This window comes from Rattus rattus, chromosome 16 (genome assembly GCF_011064425.1).
Source record: "Rattus rattus isolate New Zealand chromosome 16, Rrattus_CSIRO_v1, whole genome shotgun sequence".
Lineage (NCBI taxonomy): Eukaryota > Metazoa > Chordata > Mammalia > Rodentia > Muridae > Rattus > Rattus rattus.
Window position 1 is genome coordinate 16,084,445 of NC_046169.1, and position 19,462 is coordinate 16,103,906.

Below are 19,462 nucleotides of genomic sequence, written 5' to 3' on the forward strand. Positions count from 1 at the left end.
GGCAAAGATTAAAACAGACACAGAAGGAACACCCATTCAGAGCCTGCCCCACATGTGGCCCATGCATATACAGCCATCCAATTAGACAAGATGGATGAAGCAAAGAAGTGCAGGCCGACAGGAGCCGGATGTAGATCTCTCCTGAGAGACACAGCCAGAATACAGCAAATACAGAGGCGAATGCCAGCAGCAAACCACTTAATTGAGAATAGGACCCCTGCTGAAGGAACCAGAAAAGAACTGAAGAGCTTGTAGCAGCTCTGAGACCTCAGAACAAATAATGCCAAGCAAACCAGAGTCAGAATTGCTTCACCACCCAAAGACTATATGATGGACTGGACCCTGGACTCTGACCTCACAGGTAGTAAATGAATATCCTAGTAAGAGAGCACCAGTGGAAGGGGAAGCCCTGGGTCCTGCTAAGACTGAACCCCAGAACTAGATTGTTGGGGAGGGCAGCAGGGGAGATGGGATGGGAACAATTCCATAAAAAAAGAAGGGGAGAGGGATGTTTGCCCGAAACCTGGAAAAGGAATAAAAAGAAAAAAAAAAAAAGATGATAGCAAAGACACAAGACCCACCACCCTATGCATTCCACAATTCTACATAAGCAAATCCCAGCTAAGGAGTTTTAAGAAACTCATGCATGTGCATGCCTGCCTGCAGTTGTGTGTGTGTATGTGCATGTGTATGTGTGTATGTGTGTGTGTCTCTGTGTGTGTGTGTGTGTGTGTATGAATCAAAGGAAACATTCACGAACTCAGGCTGGCCTGGAGGTCCGTAATGCAACAAGGTTGAATTGAAGGCTCTGATCCTCCCATCTCTACCTCCCATGTGAGTTAAATTACAGGCATGTGTTACCACACCCTGTTGGTGATGTTTGAGGTGTTTGGGATATAGCAGGGGTTGCATGGTAGGCAAGATGTCTACTAACCTATGCACATCACAGCCTGCCAGAAGGAAGCATTCAGGAGAATAGCTTATGACATGGCTACAATCCTTCACACACAATGTAATGTGGATAGCAAAGAGCCATTGCATATTTTCTAAATAAAATCTGCAGCCACCATCAATTGTATGTGTGCATGTATGCACATGCACATGTGTTTGTGCGTGTGTGTGTGTGTATGTGTGTGCCTGTGTGTATGTGTGTGTGTGTCTGTGGTGGAGGACAGAAAAACAATTTCTGATGTCACTCTTAGATACAAGTCTACTGTGTTTTATTTTATTAACATCAAGTGTGCATGTGCATGCTCATTTGTGTGTGCATGTGTGTGTGGTCCCTAGGTTGTGCACATGTCCTGGCACACGTGTGAGTTCAGAGGACACCTTTCAGAAGCAGTTTTTCTTTCCAGGGATGGAGCTCAGGTCTTGGGGTCACCATTGAGGTCATCCATACTCCCACCCCAGGCAAACATCTCATGCTGAGCTACATCCCTGCCAACCCTGTTTATGGTCCATGTAAACACTACACATCCTGGATCCAGCGTCCCTGCCTAGGGTGCAGAGAGAAAAGCAATAACAGCCTGATCTATAGTGGTGTACTCCTATGGTTACAGCACTCCCTGGAGATATGTCTCAGGTAGGGTTTCGCTTCCATGAGCAGACACCATGACCAAGGCAACTCCTTGGGACAACATTGGTAATTGTGGCTAAAACTACGGAAGTTCAGAGGTTCAGTCTGACATCATGAAGGTGGGAACATGCACATTCAGGCAGGCAAGGTACAGAGCAGCTGAGAGTTCTCCATCTTCATCTGAAGGCGTATAAGAAGACTGGCTTCCAGGCAGCTAGGATGAGTCTTAAAGTCCATGCCCACCCAGTATTTTCTCCATCAGGCCACATCTCTCCAACATGGCCACACCTCTGAATATTGCCCTTCAGAGCCAAACATGTTCCAATCCACCTCAAGATACTGCAGTTGGGTTGGGAATCAAGTCAGCCATTTTCAGCTACAAAGAAGGGTAAATCTAGCATGGCCCACATGAGATTCCCTCAAATGGTTGTGTGCACACAGAGCCCCTCTGTTGAACACACACACACACACACACACACACACGCACACACACACACACGCCTTCTCATAATACCTCCTTGAGACATTGCCCTCTTATTGAACTTTCCAAATAGGCTAGAGCTGGGTGGCCCATCCAAGCCTACGATGTCTTATCTATTTGCTGCCAGCTATAGCTCACAACCAAAAGGCACCAAGTCTGACTGTTTTAATGTGGGCTCTGTGGATCCATACTCAGGTCTTTGCATTTGCATATCAAATCTCTATCACTGAGCAAAACCCCAGCATCACAGGGGATTATAAACCCAGTAGACTACCACTGAGCCATGCTTCCCCCAGTTCCTCAGTGAGAGATTCTGGCAGGAGCTTACCACTGGCCACAGCCAGCCACAACCACAGATGTGAACACTACCTCTGATGCTCCATTGAGGGGAGATAGGGAGTGCATCTCAGGGTGGAACACAGTCTAGCACCCTGAGGCCCTGGGTTCATCCCAAGCCCTGCAGAATAATAGAAGGAAGAAGTGTCACGGGTGAGAACAGGAATGATTGAAATGGTCCTACTCAGTGGCTCACAGGTGCACAAGCTCAAACTCAGGAGGTCCCAGCACCTCTTCTGGCCTCTTGAGGCGCCTGCCACTTGCACATATCAGACAGAGACACAGGTATGCTCCACTATTAAAAAGACACGATCATCTGGTGGTGGCCCTATCTCTCTCAGGATCTGGAGAGGCCAGAAGCAGGTAGCTCCCTATGAATTTGAGACCCCATGGTCTAGTCTATTCCCAGGTCAGCTGGGGCTGCACAAGGAGGAGTGTGTGTGTGTGTGTGTGTGTGTGTGTGTGTGTGTGTGTGTGTGTGTGTGTACTGGGTATAGTGCTGCATGCCTTTAAATCCCCTGAACACCTGGGAAACAGGGCAAACAGATCTGTGACTTCAGGGGCAGCCTTGTCTACTTAGTGGCATGCATATGGGATGTGGCCAAAAGGTACAATAATCCCATGTTAATTCACTCTGTGGTCTGTGTCTCTGTGTGTCTCTGTGTGTGTGTGTGTGTGTCTGTGTGTGTGTGTGTGTGTGTGTGTGTGTGTGTGTGTGTGTGTGTGTGTGTGTGTGTACTGGGTATAGTGCTGCTTACTTGTTCCAAAGATGTAAAACAGAGGCAAACAGATCTTGCAACTTCACAGCCAGTCTTATCAATCTCAGGCCAGCCATGATAAGCGTAGTGAACTTGTTTGCAGAAAACAAACAAACAAACAAATAAATGAGATGTATACAAGAAGATAATTAACAATCCCATGTAATTTTACTCTGTGTTTGTTGGGCGTGTGTGTGTGTGTGTGTGTGCAGCGTGTGTGTGTGTGTGTGTGTGTGTGTGTGCGTGTGTGTGTACACTCCGCATACTCTGAGTGTGTGAGAAGATCAGAGGACCATGTGCAGAGTTGAGTTTCTCCCTACCATACGAATCTCAGGGAATTAATCCCCTAGTAATGCGTGCCGCAGTGAGAGCCTTCCTGTCTGAGGTCATGTTGCTTGGTTTCCCTCTATGTTAAAACCTTGTTTCTCCTCCTCCGTACAGCCCTGAAGCCAGTTGACCTACCGCCACTTATCAAGTAGGTCCCCTGATGGCCAGTGGAGACAACTCGAGGGACAGTGTTGCACTGGAGGGCACAGCTGGCCCCTAGTTCTCGTCTCACCCAGTGGCCTCCCTGCACTCTGTGGCCAGAGAACTACATGGCCTGGCCAAGGGCCCTACACAGTGGTGGTGCGGGTGGGGCCACTTCACCACGCTCCCTCCCTCCATCTTTGCTCAAGACTGGCAGGGTTAGGCAGCTATGAAAAATCCCCCTGCTGGACCGGGAACCCAGTACTCTGGTCGTCATCAAACTGGCCAACACTGGCTGCAAAAAATCGGTGTGGCAGTGACTGGCTCACACTCCAGATGAACCCTTCCTCAAGCGCTGCCTTTGTTGGTCTCATTGGCCTTTGTGGATCGTGAAATGACCTCCAGCTTTGGCTGTGTGACGACATCCACCTGGAGCTTTATTGTCCGCAATGAAGTGGAATTATTTCTGTCCTTCATCTGTCCCCACCTGAGGTGCTCCTGAGGGGATCTGAGGCTGAGGATGGAGAGCCTGGGTGTGCCGCCTCAAAATGAACTGCTGTGGGACGGAAAGCTGAAGCTATCCTGACTCACCCACTATGACACTGTGGGTCCATATTTTATACTTCTCTCTGGGCTCTACCTGGACAAATGTAGTTTTATACAAATGATTTGTACCGTTTATCTTTCTTAGTGCAAGGGGTTGTGTGTGGTGTGTGTACACATATATGTACAGATTGCTCCCCCCTGTGTGCACACAGAAGTCAGAGGACATCTTGGTTATCCTGCTCTATCTAGGAAATGCTGTTTAACAAGACTCAGTATCTGGTGTTGTTTCAATCTTGTGGAGTCTGGCACTAGGCAGTATATTTTAGGCACATTTAAGTCCACTATAATTTGGGTTTCCTAGTGTAACACCATCCCATGTGTACAAGGAAGCAGAATACATCTTAGAGACCTTCCTCTGTATTCCACTTTGTATTCCTGGGATAGACAAAGAAAGAGCCATTGTGGCTGCAAACATTAAAGGGCCCAATACGAAAAGGATTGACCACCCAGGTTTGCAGGAGCGTTCTTTTCATTCTATTGAATAAGGGCAAAGAGTTACTGATAAAAAATGGGTATACTAGGGCTAATCCTGCCTTAATCTTCCTACCATGCAGGAAAGGAAGGCAGTAGGAATAGCACATCCATAAAAAAGGTCCATCCCAAAGGCCTTTGTTGCTGAAAGGGAAGGGGATGATTAGAGATGGGGTTTCTAGCAGGAGGGATGGAAGTACATGGAGCATAATCTATGTGATAGAAAAACAGCATTGACAGAAATATCAGGGGGAGCCCTGTGGATACAAGTGTGGTTCTTAGTGCACAGGAGCAACCAAAGTGCCCAAGAGGAGCTGGCTCTCCTCTGTTGCAAAAAGACTGTTCTTGTTACTGTACCAAATGAAGCTGCAAGTTATCTAAACCATCAGCAACGGATAGCATTATTGAAAATACAATATCAACTTCAGTAAGCAATATTTCAGATAATCTCCATTCCATTATCATACTACCAGGGCTTCCTAAAATGCACTACAATATACTTAAATCTGTATTCTTGCTCTTGTACTGGTTCTTTATATTACTCCAACCAAATTATCTCACATCCATGTGGCTAAATATTTATTTGCACACCGTCTTTTATCCAGCAATTGTGTCCTAAAGGATAAAATAAGTCCTTAGCATGGCAAGATAACATGATGCTGTCTCCTGGTAGACGGCTTCCTTTTATACTCCAAGACAAAAGCCTTTTGTGTTCTGCATTGACAACCTGAGAATTAAGAGGCAGTCCAGTCTGTAACCCCAAAAGCATCATTTGGTGCACAGTAGTATAGTGACCTAGTTTCTCCAAAGTTTCTGCCTGATGTCTTAATGTTTTGATGTCTCCCTAAGTTTTCCATTTACTCTTCCTCATGGGTATGGGTACCCCCTTTCTATTTTTAAAATTAGCCAAGTCATTATTTAAAAGTGTTGTCTCATAGTAGCTTGATCTTGTGGATAACAAGGGATTTTGGTCACATGACTACTATCCATTAACTGCAAACTCTTCGTTAAAGCACTTGCTACTATGAGCAGAGCCATCATCAGTTTTTAGTGGTAACGGGGGAAGAGCTCTTACAGAACCAAGCAGGGCAAACATGGCACCGAGTGGTTTTGCCTCTTACCCTTTTCCCCCTTGCTAAAAGCCATTAGATTTCATCCCTAAAGATAGCAACCAGGGTCTATTCTCTTATTTGGTCACTTTCTGCCCTTGAGGCTGATTACCAAGATCCAGCAATCTAAATATGGACCTCCAACAATCAAAATCCCCCTTTGGCTGCCCTAATTGGCATGCCCAATCAAAACAAACCAGATCGCCCTCACACAGCTTCCCCCTTTTACTTTATAAACCACCCGTTGCCTATGGGCCACACCTGTCTCCTCTCCAACTGGAGGCAGGTCTTTATCTTGGAGATAAACAACCCTGACCCTGTCCCTTGTTCCCTTCCTCTTTTCCCTTGTCCTCTCTGTCCTGTCTTTGTCTCTTATTCCCTGTCCTTTGTCCCTCCAGGGTGATTAAATCTCTCTTGTGGGAGAACGTGGTCTTGGTGCATCCTGTGCTGACACAGGTCCCTTCAATGGGAATCCTAGAAAGAAAATGCGTAAAGAGCTCTTGACAAAGCCAAATTCCAGGCATGACACAGTGGTGTTTTCCTGGAGCCTGCCTGGAATTGTGCCTGCAGCCTTCTAGTTAGAGAGAGGCAGTGTGCTTGCCTGCAGTGTGCTCTAGCACCGACCTCTACATACCTGCAGCAGGGGAGGCCCTGGACAGGCTGTAGTTTCAGATGTCGAGCTGATTTGAGAACCATTGACTCCTAATGATAAAGTAGGTTTTTCAAAATAGTGTGTAAGATAAAACCTGTCACAGAGGACAGGATCTCGTGAGCCTCTTCTAACTCCCTTGCCAGAGTCTGATCATTTGTCAGACCAAAGGCAAGCACTAAACTAGAGAAACAACAAAGTCCACTTAGTTAACAAAGGTCATTAAGTGTTAAAGATTTAAACCTAAGGCTGTAAGATCTGGATCTTTAACATTCACAGCAATTTGAATTTTGAACTCAAGAAGACTCTCCTGCTAGGTACCAGGATACTCAGAAGTACCTGAGCAGTAATCACAGAAAAGACAGAAGGAGAAAGCAATGGCGGGGCTCTGGAGAAATGTCTCAGAGGTTAAGAGTTTCAGAGGTTGCTCTTCCTGAGGTCTGGAGTTCAATTCCCAGCAACCACATGGTGGGTCACAACCATCCGGAATGAGATCTCATGCCCTCTTCTGGCATGCAGGTATACATGTAGGTAGAATACTGTATACCTAAGAAATAAATGAAACTTTAAAGAAAAAGGAAGCAGTGGAGGTCCATGTAAACGTAACTGTATATATCCTACTGATGCTGTAAATGAAATACAAACGTGGCAGACATTACAGCAGAACATTTCCACAGAAAGACTTACCAGGAGCTCTAGTTTTTCCTACATTTTGTAGGCATTCTGATGCAGTACCTTTTCAGGTCATATCCAAGGTCTTGTTAGGTGGAAACTTCAAAGGAATCGAACTCCTATTGGCTACAGTTTTGTTTTAACCCCCTTTTGCCTCCAAGTGGACTTGAGAAACATGTAATTGTGTTTGCATTTCTTTACCCCTGTTTAGATATTCCAGGAAAAAACTTTTCTGATTCCGATTTCTTGGTAATTTCCTCTATAAATCTATAAGGCCACTTCACATATTTATTTTTAAATATTTGATCTGTACAAATATTTACTAAGTATCTATTTACAAAAAAATTACAAAAGTGTACCTTTTAAAAGTTGAAGTCCAGTCGTCATCAAATCAAAGTAATATGGGTGGTTTGGGTCCTCCATGCCTCAAAAGTCTGAAATGAGAACGTCTCCCACACTGTTGGATGTAAAGGACAGGATGCAGCTCCTTCTTTTCCTAAAGCTGTGAACACACAATAGGATGGACCCATAATTTGAGGAGGCATCAGCAGGGAAAGCTTCTGTCTGTACTCTCAGTAACACACAACTCCCTGTAACAGCAGGCACGGCTGCTCCTGGCTTTCCTGTTAGGCACACCCTTCCTGCTTTTGTTCTAGAGACAGAGGTGGCAGCAGTTCTGTCTCACGGTCCTGTGTCAATACAGCTGGATTTGTGGGTTTTTAATTTACTTACATTTGCTTTTCAAGGCAAGGAGACTCAGTTGTAGGAGGGAGTGCACTGAACCTCTCTTCTGTTTCTGTCTCAAGCTACTCATGACCCATCTATTCCAACTTCTGTTCAGTAGACTCCATCCTCAAAGACCTCCTTCCAAAGGTTTGAAGCATCTGATACCCTCTCTGCACTCTCAGTTCTTTTGCAACATTCCTGCCCTCTCAAGTTTGGCCAGTTTCCATTCTCCATGCACCTCTATCCTTCATGTGCCAGTTTCTACATGACATCACTTCAAATATCCAATGACTGAGAAACACCTGATCAAGGCTGATGGACTGGGTCGAGTTTAGACTGTTGATTTGTACGACCTTTTGTGGAGCATTTGGGATTTGTATATAAAATATATGCTCCTTGTCCTTTTGATGAGCCATCTGTAAAATCATAAATAATTCTGTTTATGATATTTAGATGTAGTTTTAGGCAATGTCCATCTGAAAGGGGAATTCTTGGTGTGATGAATATCTGTAAATCTTGAGGAACTTACTAATGTGTCTGCCCATTATCATCGATATGGAACGAATAATCTAATAATAATAATGATGATGATGATGATGATGATGTCTGTAGGCTCTTACTGGTAAGTTGTCTAACACCTGTATCTCTCATTGTTACTACATCTATAATTTTTATAAAATAATAAGTTATAAATTATTGCAGAGTTATGATGTCTATGTTTCTGTACCTTATTGGTATATAATTCCAGTAGGTGAAGAGGCAGAAGAAGGATAAATAATTGATAAGGAAATGTGAAATTAATTCTACAAGCTACCACTTCAGGAGAAGCATCATTTAGTAAGCTAATAAACCGCTCTGCATTAGGTGTTATTTTGCTTAAAGAATTTATCTGAGAGTCTCCAGAACGCCACTGAGCAGAGCCAAACCCTCAGTAGCTGTCGGCAGATAGGGACATGCCCTACTGACTTGGCCCTAAACTTGTTGTAAGTCATTGAGGGGGCACTGTGTGGGAAGGTTGAGGCTAAGAGGATGGTGGGCAATTTGTTGTTGAGTAATAGGTTGATTTGTATTATTACATCTGGAGCTCTGTGACGTTTTACTCTTTTAGTTTATTTAAAGTGAATGTTAAACACTCATCTCAGTATTGATTAGACAAGTAGGAGAGGAGAGATTGCATCGGCTCGGGTTTAAGCCCTTTATGTCCGAGTTACAGTTATTCCCCTATTAGAAGTCGGGTCTACTCATTTTTTCCCTTTAAAGAACAATTGATCAATCTGTACTGTGTTATTCTATCTGTGAGGGGAGACAAACAACCAAGAAACAATAACTAAGCTCTGGAGGAGCGGATCCATGGGCAAGCAGCAGAGGAGACCCTCCCTCACCCACCCCACTCCATCCCACGGCCCACCCCCCTCTACTCCCACCAACTGCGGCTCTTCCTTGGAACTCCAGCCTTGCTCCAGCGCCTTTGTGTGCGCCACTCACTTGGGAGCGGAAAGGGTCTCAGGGTGGCTTGAGCCCAAGGACTTCTGTGTTCCCAGTAAACATTCCCGCACCCCCAGAGATCGTCCCACATAGAACTGTGAATAAAGGTCCTATTTTGCTAACCTGAACCCTCCCTCACAACCCCTTTATAATAGGGACAGCTGGACCTCGGCACCAATGGCCCAAGCTACATCTATTACCTTATTCCTCTGTTTGACAATATGTATGTATATCACGTGACAGTGTTAACGGAAATTGGACGCCAACACACTGATTCCTCTCCTATATGGAGGGAGGGCCTCTTAAATTTATAACGCTGTGGGAGCTACTTGGATTCATGTTTATAATTCAACAAGAGTCCGTGTGGATCTGTTCATGGGGCAGTTCAAGGGCTACAAGCTTCTGACCGTGGGCTTGGTCTTTCTGCTTCTGGTAAGTACTTTCCCTGCCTCTCAATGGCTTCCTTACCACTTCTCCCATGGGTAGATTGGTTAACTTCTTTAATCTTGGAGAGTGAACTGGGGGAGGCTCTCATAAAATACAACGGAGCAGGTGGGGGTGGGGGTACCTAGTGGGTCCAGACCATGGTGTGCTCCTCAGTATATGCCATGCATCATGTCCGGTGTCAGGGGGTTACTGGGGGAGGGGAGAGGAATAAGGGTTCGAGGAAGGGGCAGAGGCAGACAGGTAGACATGTACACAGGCAGGCAGACAGACGCTAAAATTGCCAGGAGTGTTCCTGCTCCGACGGAAGGGTGTCCTGGGACTTGGAAACCCAGGACAGCTCTGAGTAGAGAAGCTATCTGAGTGAAAAGGCATCCTGAGACACGGAGGCTCAGGAACCGCACAGCCCTGAGAGGAAGCCTGCTCAGCAGAGGCGCGGTAGCTCCCAGGGAAGGGAATCCCCATCTACACTGAGGACTCAGGAGCCTCAGCCCCCTCTTTCTCTTCCCTTCTTCCTTTCTTCTCTTCATTGCTTCTTGGCTTCTTCCGATGAGACTCACACCAGGCAGCAAATCTCATAAAAGAGATTTATTGGAGCATCCTTGGAGAGAAAGTTCAAACTCAGAGATGGCCGCCCTCTGCTCCCAGCAGTGGGAATTGGACAAATGGCAGGGGTTATATAGGATTTCTTAGTAGGAAGAGCTTTTTAGGAAAGAGATTTCCAGATTGAAGATTTGGGGATTTCAAGTCCTGATCTTGGGATGCTCAAGGATTGGTGGGTTTTCTTGTTTAGGGATTGATGGGTTTTCCTGCTCAGGGATTGGTGGCTTTTGTTCCACCTCTACTCCCCTTTCCCTGCATCAGTCCCAGGGCTCAGAGTGGGAAGTCAGAGTCGTTCCAGGTTGCCTCAGCCGAGGCATCATGTCTATGGAACTGTGCAGGGAGGCTAGAAAAGAGGAGCTGCCACTGTAGGTAGCTCCTGCAGGATGGGATGAGCCACTGTGGATAGCTTCTGTGTTGGCTGCAGGCTAGGGAGCAACCTGGTGCCTCCATTTTGACAGCTCCTGTGGGGGCACAGGTGAGGCAGGAAGGACTGGCCCACAGCTGCACTCTTTTGCTGGATTTTGCTGCAAACTGCTTAGGGACTTCAATGAGGATGGAGAAGAGAGGTGAACAGAAGGACAGAACGGGCGGGGGGAGAGAGAATGCAGGGGAGCATATCTGTATATGCAGCCTATACCTGGTGCATCTAGAGGGGACAGCAGCAGATATGACATAAGCCAATGACATAAGCCATTGTTAGGTCCCTGGGAGGAGCCTAATGTACTGACCTGTAAGCTAACATTTCTCCCTTTTTGTTTACTTAAACATGAGGAAGTAGGAAGGGGTGATAGTAGGGCAGAAGTAAGTATTGTGTTCTTTAGAAATTTTTCAGCTGACTTGGGGATCCTAAGAACACTGGGATGCTGGCCAAGTCCTGGGAGACCTGGATGTTTCACGGCTGGCACATATCAGTAGTTAGGAAACTACAGGCCCAGCTGAAGCACTCTGTAGGGCTAGCCTGGAGCACTGTGGGTAGCTGCTCTGGATCTTTCCTGGATGCACATCTGGAATGAACACCTGGACTTGACAGGATACTAGAACACACATGTATACCTTAGGGAGAGGAGAGGAGTATGTTAGGGGGAAATTTTTTTTCTTAGGTGTATATTGAAACTTGTAGACTCATGGTCCTGTTAGTTGCAGGTAGGGTAGTCCCCAAACCAGGTAATGAGGGAGGAATCCCACCCTCTGGAATAGGCCATGATAGGTGGGAAACAGGCTGTTGATTGACAGGTTACTCATGTGGAGTCCATTTGACCCATGAGAGGTGGATCCAAGTGTATTCTCGGAGGCTTACAAGAATCATTTTGAGTTTGCAAAAAGAGATTAACTTTAGATAGGTTAACATTACCATCGTTTGTAATCTGTACTGGAATCCACATTGGACATTAATGCAGTAGACACAGATCTTTGCATCAGAGTGGAGGCTTGGAACACAGCTTTTTGTTAAAAGCACGAACACTCCTTAATCTGAGCTCAGGGAAAAGGGGCAAAAGCTCACTTACTCTTGATTTTCAGTATGACCACAGGGCGTGAAAGAGGGGCATCTTCACTCTAACCAGAAGCCCATGTGTATGTAACTTTAGCGCAGTAAAATAACACATTTAAGTCTATGTTTAAGACACCAAAGGAAACTTAAAATCTTGAGCTTGTGACTGTGATAGTGGATCACACAGTAGAAGGCTTTACCAGAGTTAAGACTAATAACTTATCAGCACTCCATTGATCAGTATTAGAACTCTGAACTTCCAAAGCCCTAACACAACAGTAGCAGTGAGGGGAAGAAAGGTGAAGAAATTTTAATTCCTTTTGTGTACCTTAGACCTCTTTATCACCATTTAAGCTTTCACTTGCATTAACCAACCCTAAAATACCTTGTCAGACTCTAGAGCACTCTCTTAGGTCCTCATAACTTAAGCCTCTGTATCCTCAGCCTCACAGAAACTCTACATCTTTCCCTGTCTGGTGATTCACTATGAGTCACAGGTGGCTGCTTCCTGGGAGCAGTCACTGTAAAGTGAGTTCCTTTAGATAAAGGAATAGTAAAAAGTTAATTCTGAAACCTGTTTGGCTATAACATGAACCCTGTAAGCAAGGCAAACCTGTTTGTCTCTTTTAATCAGAGACCTAGTAGTCTTAACTAGCGAACGAATTGACTAATGAACTAACATTGTGGTGGATTACCTTGGGGAAGGAGATAGCTGTCTGTTGTGCTCTGGCTTAGATTACAACTAGCTTAGCTGTCAATGTTATCAAAGACCTGAGAAGGCTATATTATAATGCCAATACCCTAGATATGTATTAAAATGACAGACTAGTCCATAGTCCACTATACCTGTCCCTGCCTCCTGAGGTCTTCATGGCACTGAGGGCAGAGGCAGTCTTTGGCCATGAGGCCCAGAAGATGAGAAGCTTTTAATGTGGAGGAGAAACATGGGAGCGACTGACCTCACCTTATCATAGGCAATATGGGACAATTAATTCTCCAGGTGTCCTGTTTGTCCACAGTTTATGCTGAGCCCCAGCATTGGGCGAGGCATTGAGGGCAGTCTTTCCCAATGGTTGTCTCCATGCCCATGTCTTCCTGGAGACCTTAAGGGGTCACTACTAGACTTTTGGAGTCTCTGTCATAAGTTTAAATATATTACATGCCATAGTCAACAGATTCTCTGACAGGTTTGAGGCCTGGTAGTTGTCAAGCACATCTGAGATGAATAATCTCTGTCCGCTTTTGGTATCTGCTCCAAACTGTATCCTGTAAACATTACCTGGGAGGCTAAATAAAGCTTAGTCATAATTAACCTCATCAGTTCTTGCACGACTGAATATATTTCTGAACACATTTAAAGGTTTGATCATTGACAAGGCTACTGACTCCCAACTTGCATTGCGTTGTTACAGGCGCATTCGTGAATGTAGGAGTAGATTCCATCCCTGTTAGGGTTGAGCATGAAAAATCGTGATTTTGAGTTGAAGCTCTTCTAGTATCAAAATAAACCCTTTTACTCTAGAAACACAGCCCATAAGAGACTGGGAACTCTTCTGATCTTTATATGGTGTATCATTACGGAATGTAAGTTTCCTGTACGATTTAATTTATAAAATAATGCATAGCTTATAAAAATCTAAAGCTATACTATAGCTTAATAACAGGATGAACAAGGCCAAGCATAGTTTAAGCCACTGATTCTAACCTTTTTAATGTTTTTAAAACCTCAACTTTTTTGTACTATTGTATTAGTTTTGTGCATGGTGATAAAGATGAATCTATTTGCATTCTTCTACACACAGCCATCCAGTTAGACCAGCACCATTTGTTGAAGATGCTCTCCCTTTTCCATTGTATGGTTTTGTGGCTCCTTTCTCAAAAATCTAGTGTCCACAGGGTTTATTTCTGGGTCTTCAATTCAATTCCATTGATCAACCTGTCTGTATTTATTTAAAAGCTGCTTTGGAAACCTGCTTCTCTGATCAGCTCATGTCACATGTTGCTGCTCTTAATCTAGATGTCAGTGAAGCCATGACTTCCAATAACAGAGATGGCTGCCAGCCATGTGTCTGCCATTAATCAAGATGGCTGGGAAGCCCCAGCTCCACCTTCTTTTTCTCATAGTTAAGAAGGCAAGCAGCCACGTGTTGCTCATATACCAGAATAGAATCATGTCACATAGTTTAAAATTAACTAAGTGCAAACTTTTTATTACTAACCCCAAGTTATGAGATTTAACCATATCCAATAACTTATAGGTCAATAATACTGGTTTTGACCTTGGACTTTAAAAACTTGCCTGGGTCTTAAAAGCATATCCTAATTTCCACCAGCAATAAAGGAGAACTGTATAAAACAAGTTCGCAATTATACATATTTAAATAACATCTGAACTTGTGTTCTGTGAGATCCAGTGGCCAGAAAACCAAGAGGAGAATTGAGTCAGGTGGTGATGGCAGGAGAAAGAAATACCATCTATTCACAATTCAGAACCAGTCAGAAACAAGCATGGAGGGCCCTCATACCAGCAAATACATAAATAGTTAAGCATACATTTTAAATTAGCTTTAGTCAATCTAAACAGACCTTTATAGTCTTGAAATTTCGTCATCATGCAAAGAATATTTTAAACCAGGGGTGAATCACATATACAGAATGTTGCAAAAATATAACTGAATTTCTATCATCATATAAAAAGTTATATCAATTTACAACGTGGGACTTGTTGCTTTTTCTTAGTCTCAAAGGGGACACAGTAATAAGCAGAAGGTTCATTAGAACTAAGAAGTTTTATAATTGTTGCTTTGTACCATGTGGTTATATTATGACGGCGAAGTCCCACGTAGCTCATATGACTGCTATTTAAATACATTTTTGTTTCTCTAGGTATATATGTTTAAATGAGAGTTCCATCTAAGTTATATGCCCATATACACACAGAACTCAATCTAAGTTACATATACACAGAGTTACATATATACAAACTTATGCCCTAAACAGGAATTGATTCACATATATACTTATGTATAGATTTTAATGATAAGCTTTTTGTTATATAAGTTTAAAACCAAATATTGTGCTACTGTTCTCCAATGTATCAGACAACACACACACACACACACACACACACACAGAGTTTTAACAGAAAACCAAGAGGCTCTTCAGAGTACCTGGGTTTAGTTCCCAGCACCCGTAGGACAGATCACAACCATTTGTAACTCTAGGTCCAGGTGATCCAATGTTCACTTCTTATCTACATGGGCACCAGGCATGTAGTGCACATATAGATGGATGCAAATCAATCATATGCATACAAGTTTTAAAAAAGAGGAAGAACCTCAGCAGGTACCCCCCGAATTTTAGGTAACATATGGTAACTCATTTGGGACTCCTGAGAAGTTCTACTGACAGTATTGCCCCAGCCTTGTGATGTTTGTTTCACATAAATGTCATGGTGACTCAAATTCCTGGCTAATGAAGGACAGACAGAAAGACACAGGCAGGTAGGTAGGACACCTAGGTAGAAATAGGAAGAAAATGGACACAGGCAGCACACTGGTATAATAAAACCCCTTTCTTTACCCACAGGTGTTCTGCCTCATGACCACTTGGCATGAACCCATAATCCGGTTGCTCCCACCACCCCGTCCTGTCTCTGAAGATGTCTCAGAGACCATCGACAGGGACTCTGTCCCTCAAGAGCTCTTCAACTTGACCAACCTTCTATACTGGCCTCCAACTGGGGGAGACAGGGATGACTTTCTGGCCTCTACCAGCCCCAGAACCTCTACCTACCACTTGAAGGGTCCTGCCCAGGCCAACTATACTCTGGGAAGTAACCTAGAGGCCATCCTTGTGGCTCGGGATCACTGGGGTAGGCCCAAAACTCATGGTGGAGATCTGTTTCGGGCACAGCTGCTGGGTCCAGAATTGAGAGCAGGAGTCCCAGGGGAGGTGAAGGATCTGGAGAATGGCACTTACCTCTTGTCCTTCCCGCTGCTCTGGGCTGGATGTGCCCAGGTGCAAGTGCGACTGATCCACTCCAGTGAGGCAGTTGGGGTCCTGCAAAGAGTCTGGAGAGGAAAACGAGCCACTGTTGATTTTAGAGGGTATTTCTGAGGAACAAATGGCACTCAAGAGACTGTCATCTGTAATGTGGACCCCCAGTCAACTGGAGCCAAAGGGTCTACCTGCCAATACAAGGATGTGGTTTCTGGGGAGATCTGGTTCTGTGCTCAACCCCGTACTTTGCCTTGCAATGCTTTAGTGGGTCACTCGAGTGGAAGTTATCTGAAGGTGACCACACCACATGATAAAGACCTGCTGGCTGGGTAAGAAATCTAGAATCTTGAATGATTCCCAGTCTTAACCACAGGCATGTGGAGGTGAGAAGACAATTGGAGGAGGTCAGTTCTCTCCTTCCACCATGAGGGGTCCAGGTATCAAACGAAGCCTGTTGGGTTTGGCAACAAGAACATGGTGGTCATCATCTTCATCACCACCACCACCACCACCACCACAACCACCACCACCACCACCACCACCACCACCACCACCACCATCATCAATACCTAGAGATTCCTGCATCTCAGTGTAAAACTTGAATTTCTTGTGTGATTGGGGCATAGAAATCAAGATTTCAAGATTATTCTTGGTTGCATAGTGTCTTAGTTAGGGTCATACTGCTGCAAGCAGATACCATGACCAAGGCAACTCTCATAAGGACAACATTTAATTGGGGCTGGCTTACAGGTTAAGAGGTTCAGTCCATTGTCATCAAGGCAGGAACATGGCAGCATCCAGGCAGGCATGGTACAGGAGGAGCTGAGAGTTCTACATCTTCATCTGGAGGCAGCTAGGAGTAGACTAGATTCCAGGCAGCTAGAATAAGGGTTTTAAAGGCCAAGCCCACAGTGGCACAATTATCCTGACAAGGCCACACCTCCAAATGGTGCAACTCCCTTGGCTAGGCATACTCAAACCACCACACATAGTGAATATATATTGATCTTGGGAGCACGAGCATGAGACCCTGTGTCAAAAACGCAGGGGGAGGGTGCTACGTTCCCCAGTAACTGCATGTTTGTGTAACAACAGTAACAATTTATAGTGCTTTCTAGACTACAGTGGCAGGAAAAATCACAATTTCTCACATGTTGTGGAGATCTGTTTGTTATAAAATAGAACCAGGTGACCCTTCTTTTATCTTAACTATTAGTGTACTGATAAGACCCTCCCTTGTATATTCCTCCTAACCACTATACTCACCACATGTTAGTGTGCCCACTTTAGTGTAGTGACCCCGATTTACACTGAGGATAAATAACCAGTCAGTCATGGTCTGCTCTTTTTTCATCTAATTTCATCTGGTCAACCTCCCTCACCGCTCACACTCAGTGTTTCCTCAGGAATGTGACTGACCAGAAACTCCCTTCAGGCGTACCTCCAATCCTTGTCCTACCAGCAGCCTGGGGAAACATGAGTAACATGGGTGAGTAAGACTGGGACATGGGATTAGGGATGGGCCTCAGCTTAGATGGGCTCTGTGTGTGTGGAGAACAGGCTACTATCAAAATGTTTCCCCCAATTTTTCTGTATCTTATTTTATTTTACTTTAAGTTGTGTTACAATTTCCATTTCCTATTTTGTGCACTCTTGCGTGTATATGTATGAGAACATATGTGCCATGTCAGACATGTGGAAGTCAGACGACAACTTGCAGAAATGAGTACTCTCTCTTTACAGTGTGAGTTCCAGGAGTTGAACTCAGGTCATCAGGCACCTTTAGTTGCCAAGCCACCTCACTGGCTCCTATGGTAGATTTTTAGTTTTGTTTGGTTTTGTTGTTGTTGTTGCTTTCTGCTCCCCCTCAAGGAAATGGGCTTCAGTGGTTTGAAAATCGTAGTAATCAGAGCGAAAACAGATGAGATCCTGCCAGCGCAAGGGTGGCTGGGTAGTTGGTGTACAGAGCTCAAACTTGAAGAAGAGCTAATTCTGCTCTATTCAGGCCACAGTCAGAAAACAAGGAGTGAGGTAGGACCCAGGTCCAGTGCACATATTACTGCCCATAGAGCTCCAAATGCAATGTTTGCAAAGTGACCAACTGGGGGGCCTTGACTAATCAAGTATCCATAGTCAAAGGTTCCAGCCTCTCTCTCTCTCTCTCCCTCTCCCTCTCCCCCCTCTCTCTCCCTCTCCCTCTCCCCCTCCCTCCCTCCCTCCCTCCATCTCTCTCTCTCTCTCTCTCTCTCTCTCTCTCTTGGTACTACCTAAATAAAGAAGAAATTAATGTCATTGGTGCCTCCCTCCAAGAAGTAATAAACCCCTGAGTCCCAAAGGTGAGACTGAAGTGGGAGGCAGAAAAGAGCTAGAGGAACCTTCCCAGCAACTGACAGAGCTGGAATCAGGTTAGTCTGTGAGAGTCCACATGAAAGTGCACACATGCACACATGAAAACTTTGCAGAAACTTCTCAACAACTAAAGGACATGGGCACAGGGTGGAATGTACCAGTTGCTTCAAGCTTTCCCTGAATATACTGATACAGTGCCCCTAGGGGAGGGCACGTTAAGTCTAGCACTCAGGTACAAGGATCCAAGTGCTTAGCCCTGTGGCCTTGGTTTGCCTGTGTCCAGCCTCTTGAAAGTTCTGGGCTGAAGTTCAACCACTCCCAACCCCTAGCATCCTCTAAGCCCCAAATGCATGGGCACCGAGGGAAGTCCTAGAGTTTTTCCTACATGTGGGCACCACTTCTACCAGGAAAGGTGCATCTATGGCCACCAGCCATCAGCCTCAAGATAGAGGAAAGGCTCCAAGTGCCATGTCAGTTCTGGGACAGTAAACCTTGGAACACATAAAGGTCATATTTTGTTTTGGATACAAAGTCTGTCACTGAGCCTGGAGCTTACTGTTCAGCCTGGCTGGCTGCTCAGTGAGCCACTGGGGAGGCCATCTCTACCTTCCCCTTTGCTGGGGTTCCAAGTACATCACACCCAGCTTTTTACACATATTCTAGGGGGCAAAGTTAGGTCCTCACCATTGTATAACCCACTGAGTATCTCCGCAGCACCCAGTTGGTTTTATTCCAGATCTTTAGCCTCTGTCCTGCCAGGGTAGTGTAGTACAGTGGTTAGTACTGGGTTGTGACAGCACACTTCCAGGATTCAAATGCTATCCCTATCTTTGACATTCTTTTGAAAAGCCCACTTTATAGGCTGGTGATAGGACTTAATAGTAGTGTACTTGCCTACTTGGATGGGCACAGAATGCCATCCCTATCACTGCTCTTGGTCACAATAAATTGCTTAATATTCTAGGTCCTCAGTATCCTCATCTACAAGTGGAAATATGAACAGTGCTACCTCCAGAGTGTGGAGATCCACACCTGGAGTCCCAGCGCTCGCTAGGGGAAGGCAGCAGAATTAGGAAGTCAGGGCCATTCTCGCCTACATGGGAAGTATATGAGGTACATGCGATGGTTTCAAGCATTCACAGACATGCAGGCCCACACTCACACACACACACACACACACACTCACACACAAACACACACACACACACACACACACACAAACACACTAAAACTTCACA

The 19,462-nt window shown here is 45.0% G+C and overlaps 1 protein-coding gene across 1 annotated transcript in view; it reads left to right on the top strand.

Moving 5' to 3' along the window:
• The window catches only part of LOC116885902 (NXPE family member 3-like), a 460,690-nt gene that overhangs the window by 435,185 nt on the left and 6,043 nt on the right, over nt 1-19,462 (top strand). The window contains exon 2 of the mRNA XM_032887219.1: nt 17,282-17,364. Within this exon, the coding sequence (XP_032743110.1) occupies nt 17,282-17,364 (83 nt within the window). The remainder of the gene's footprint in view (nt 1-17,281; nt 17,365-19,462) is intronic.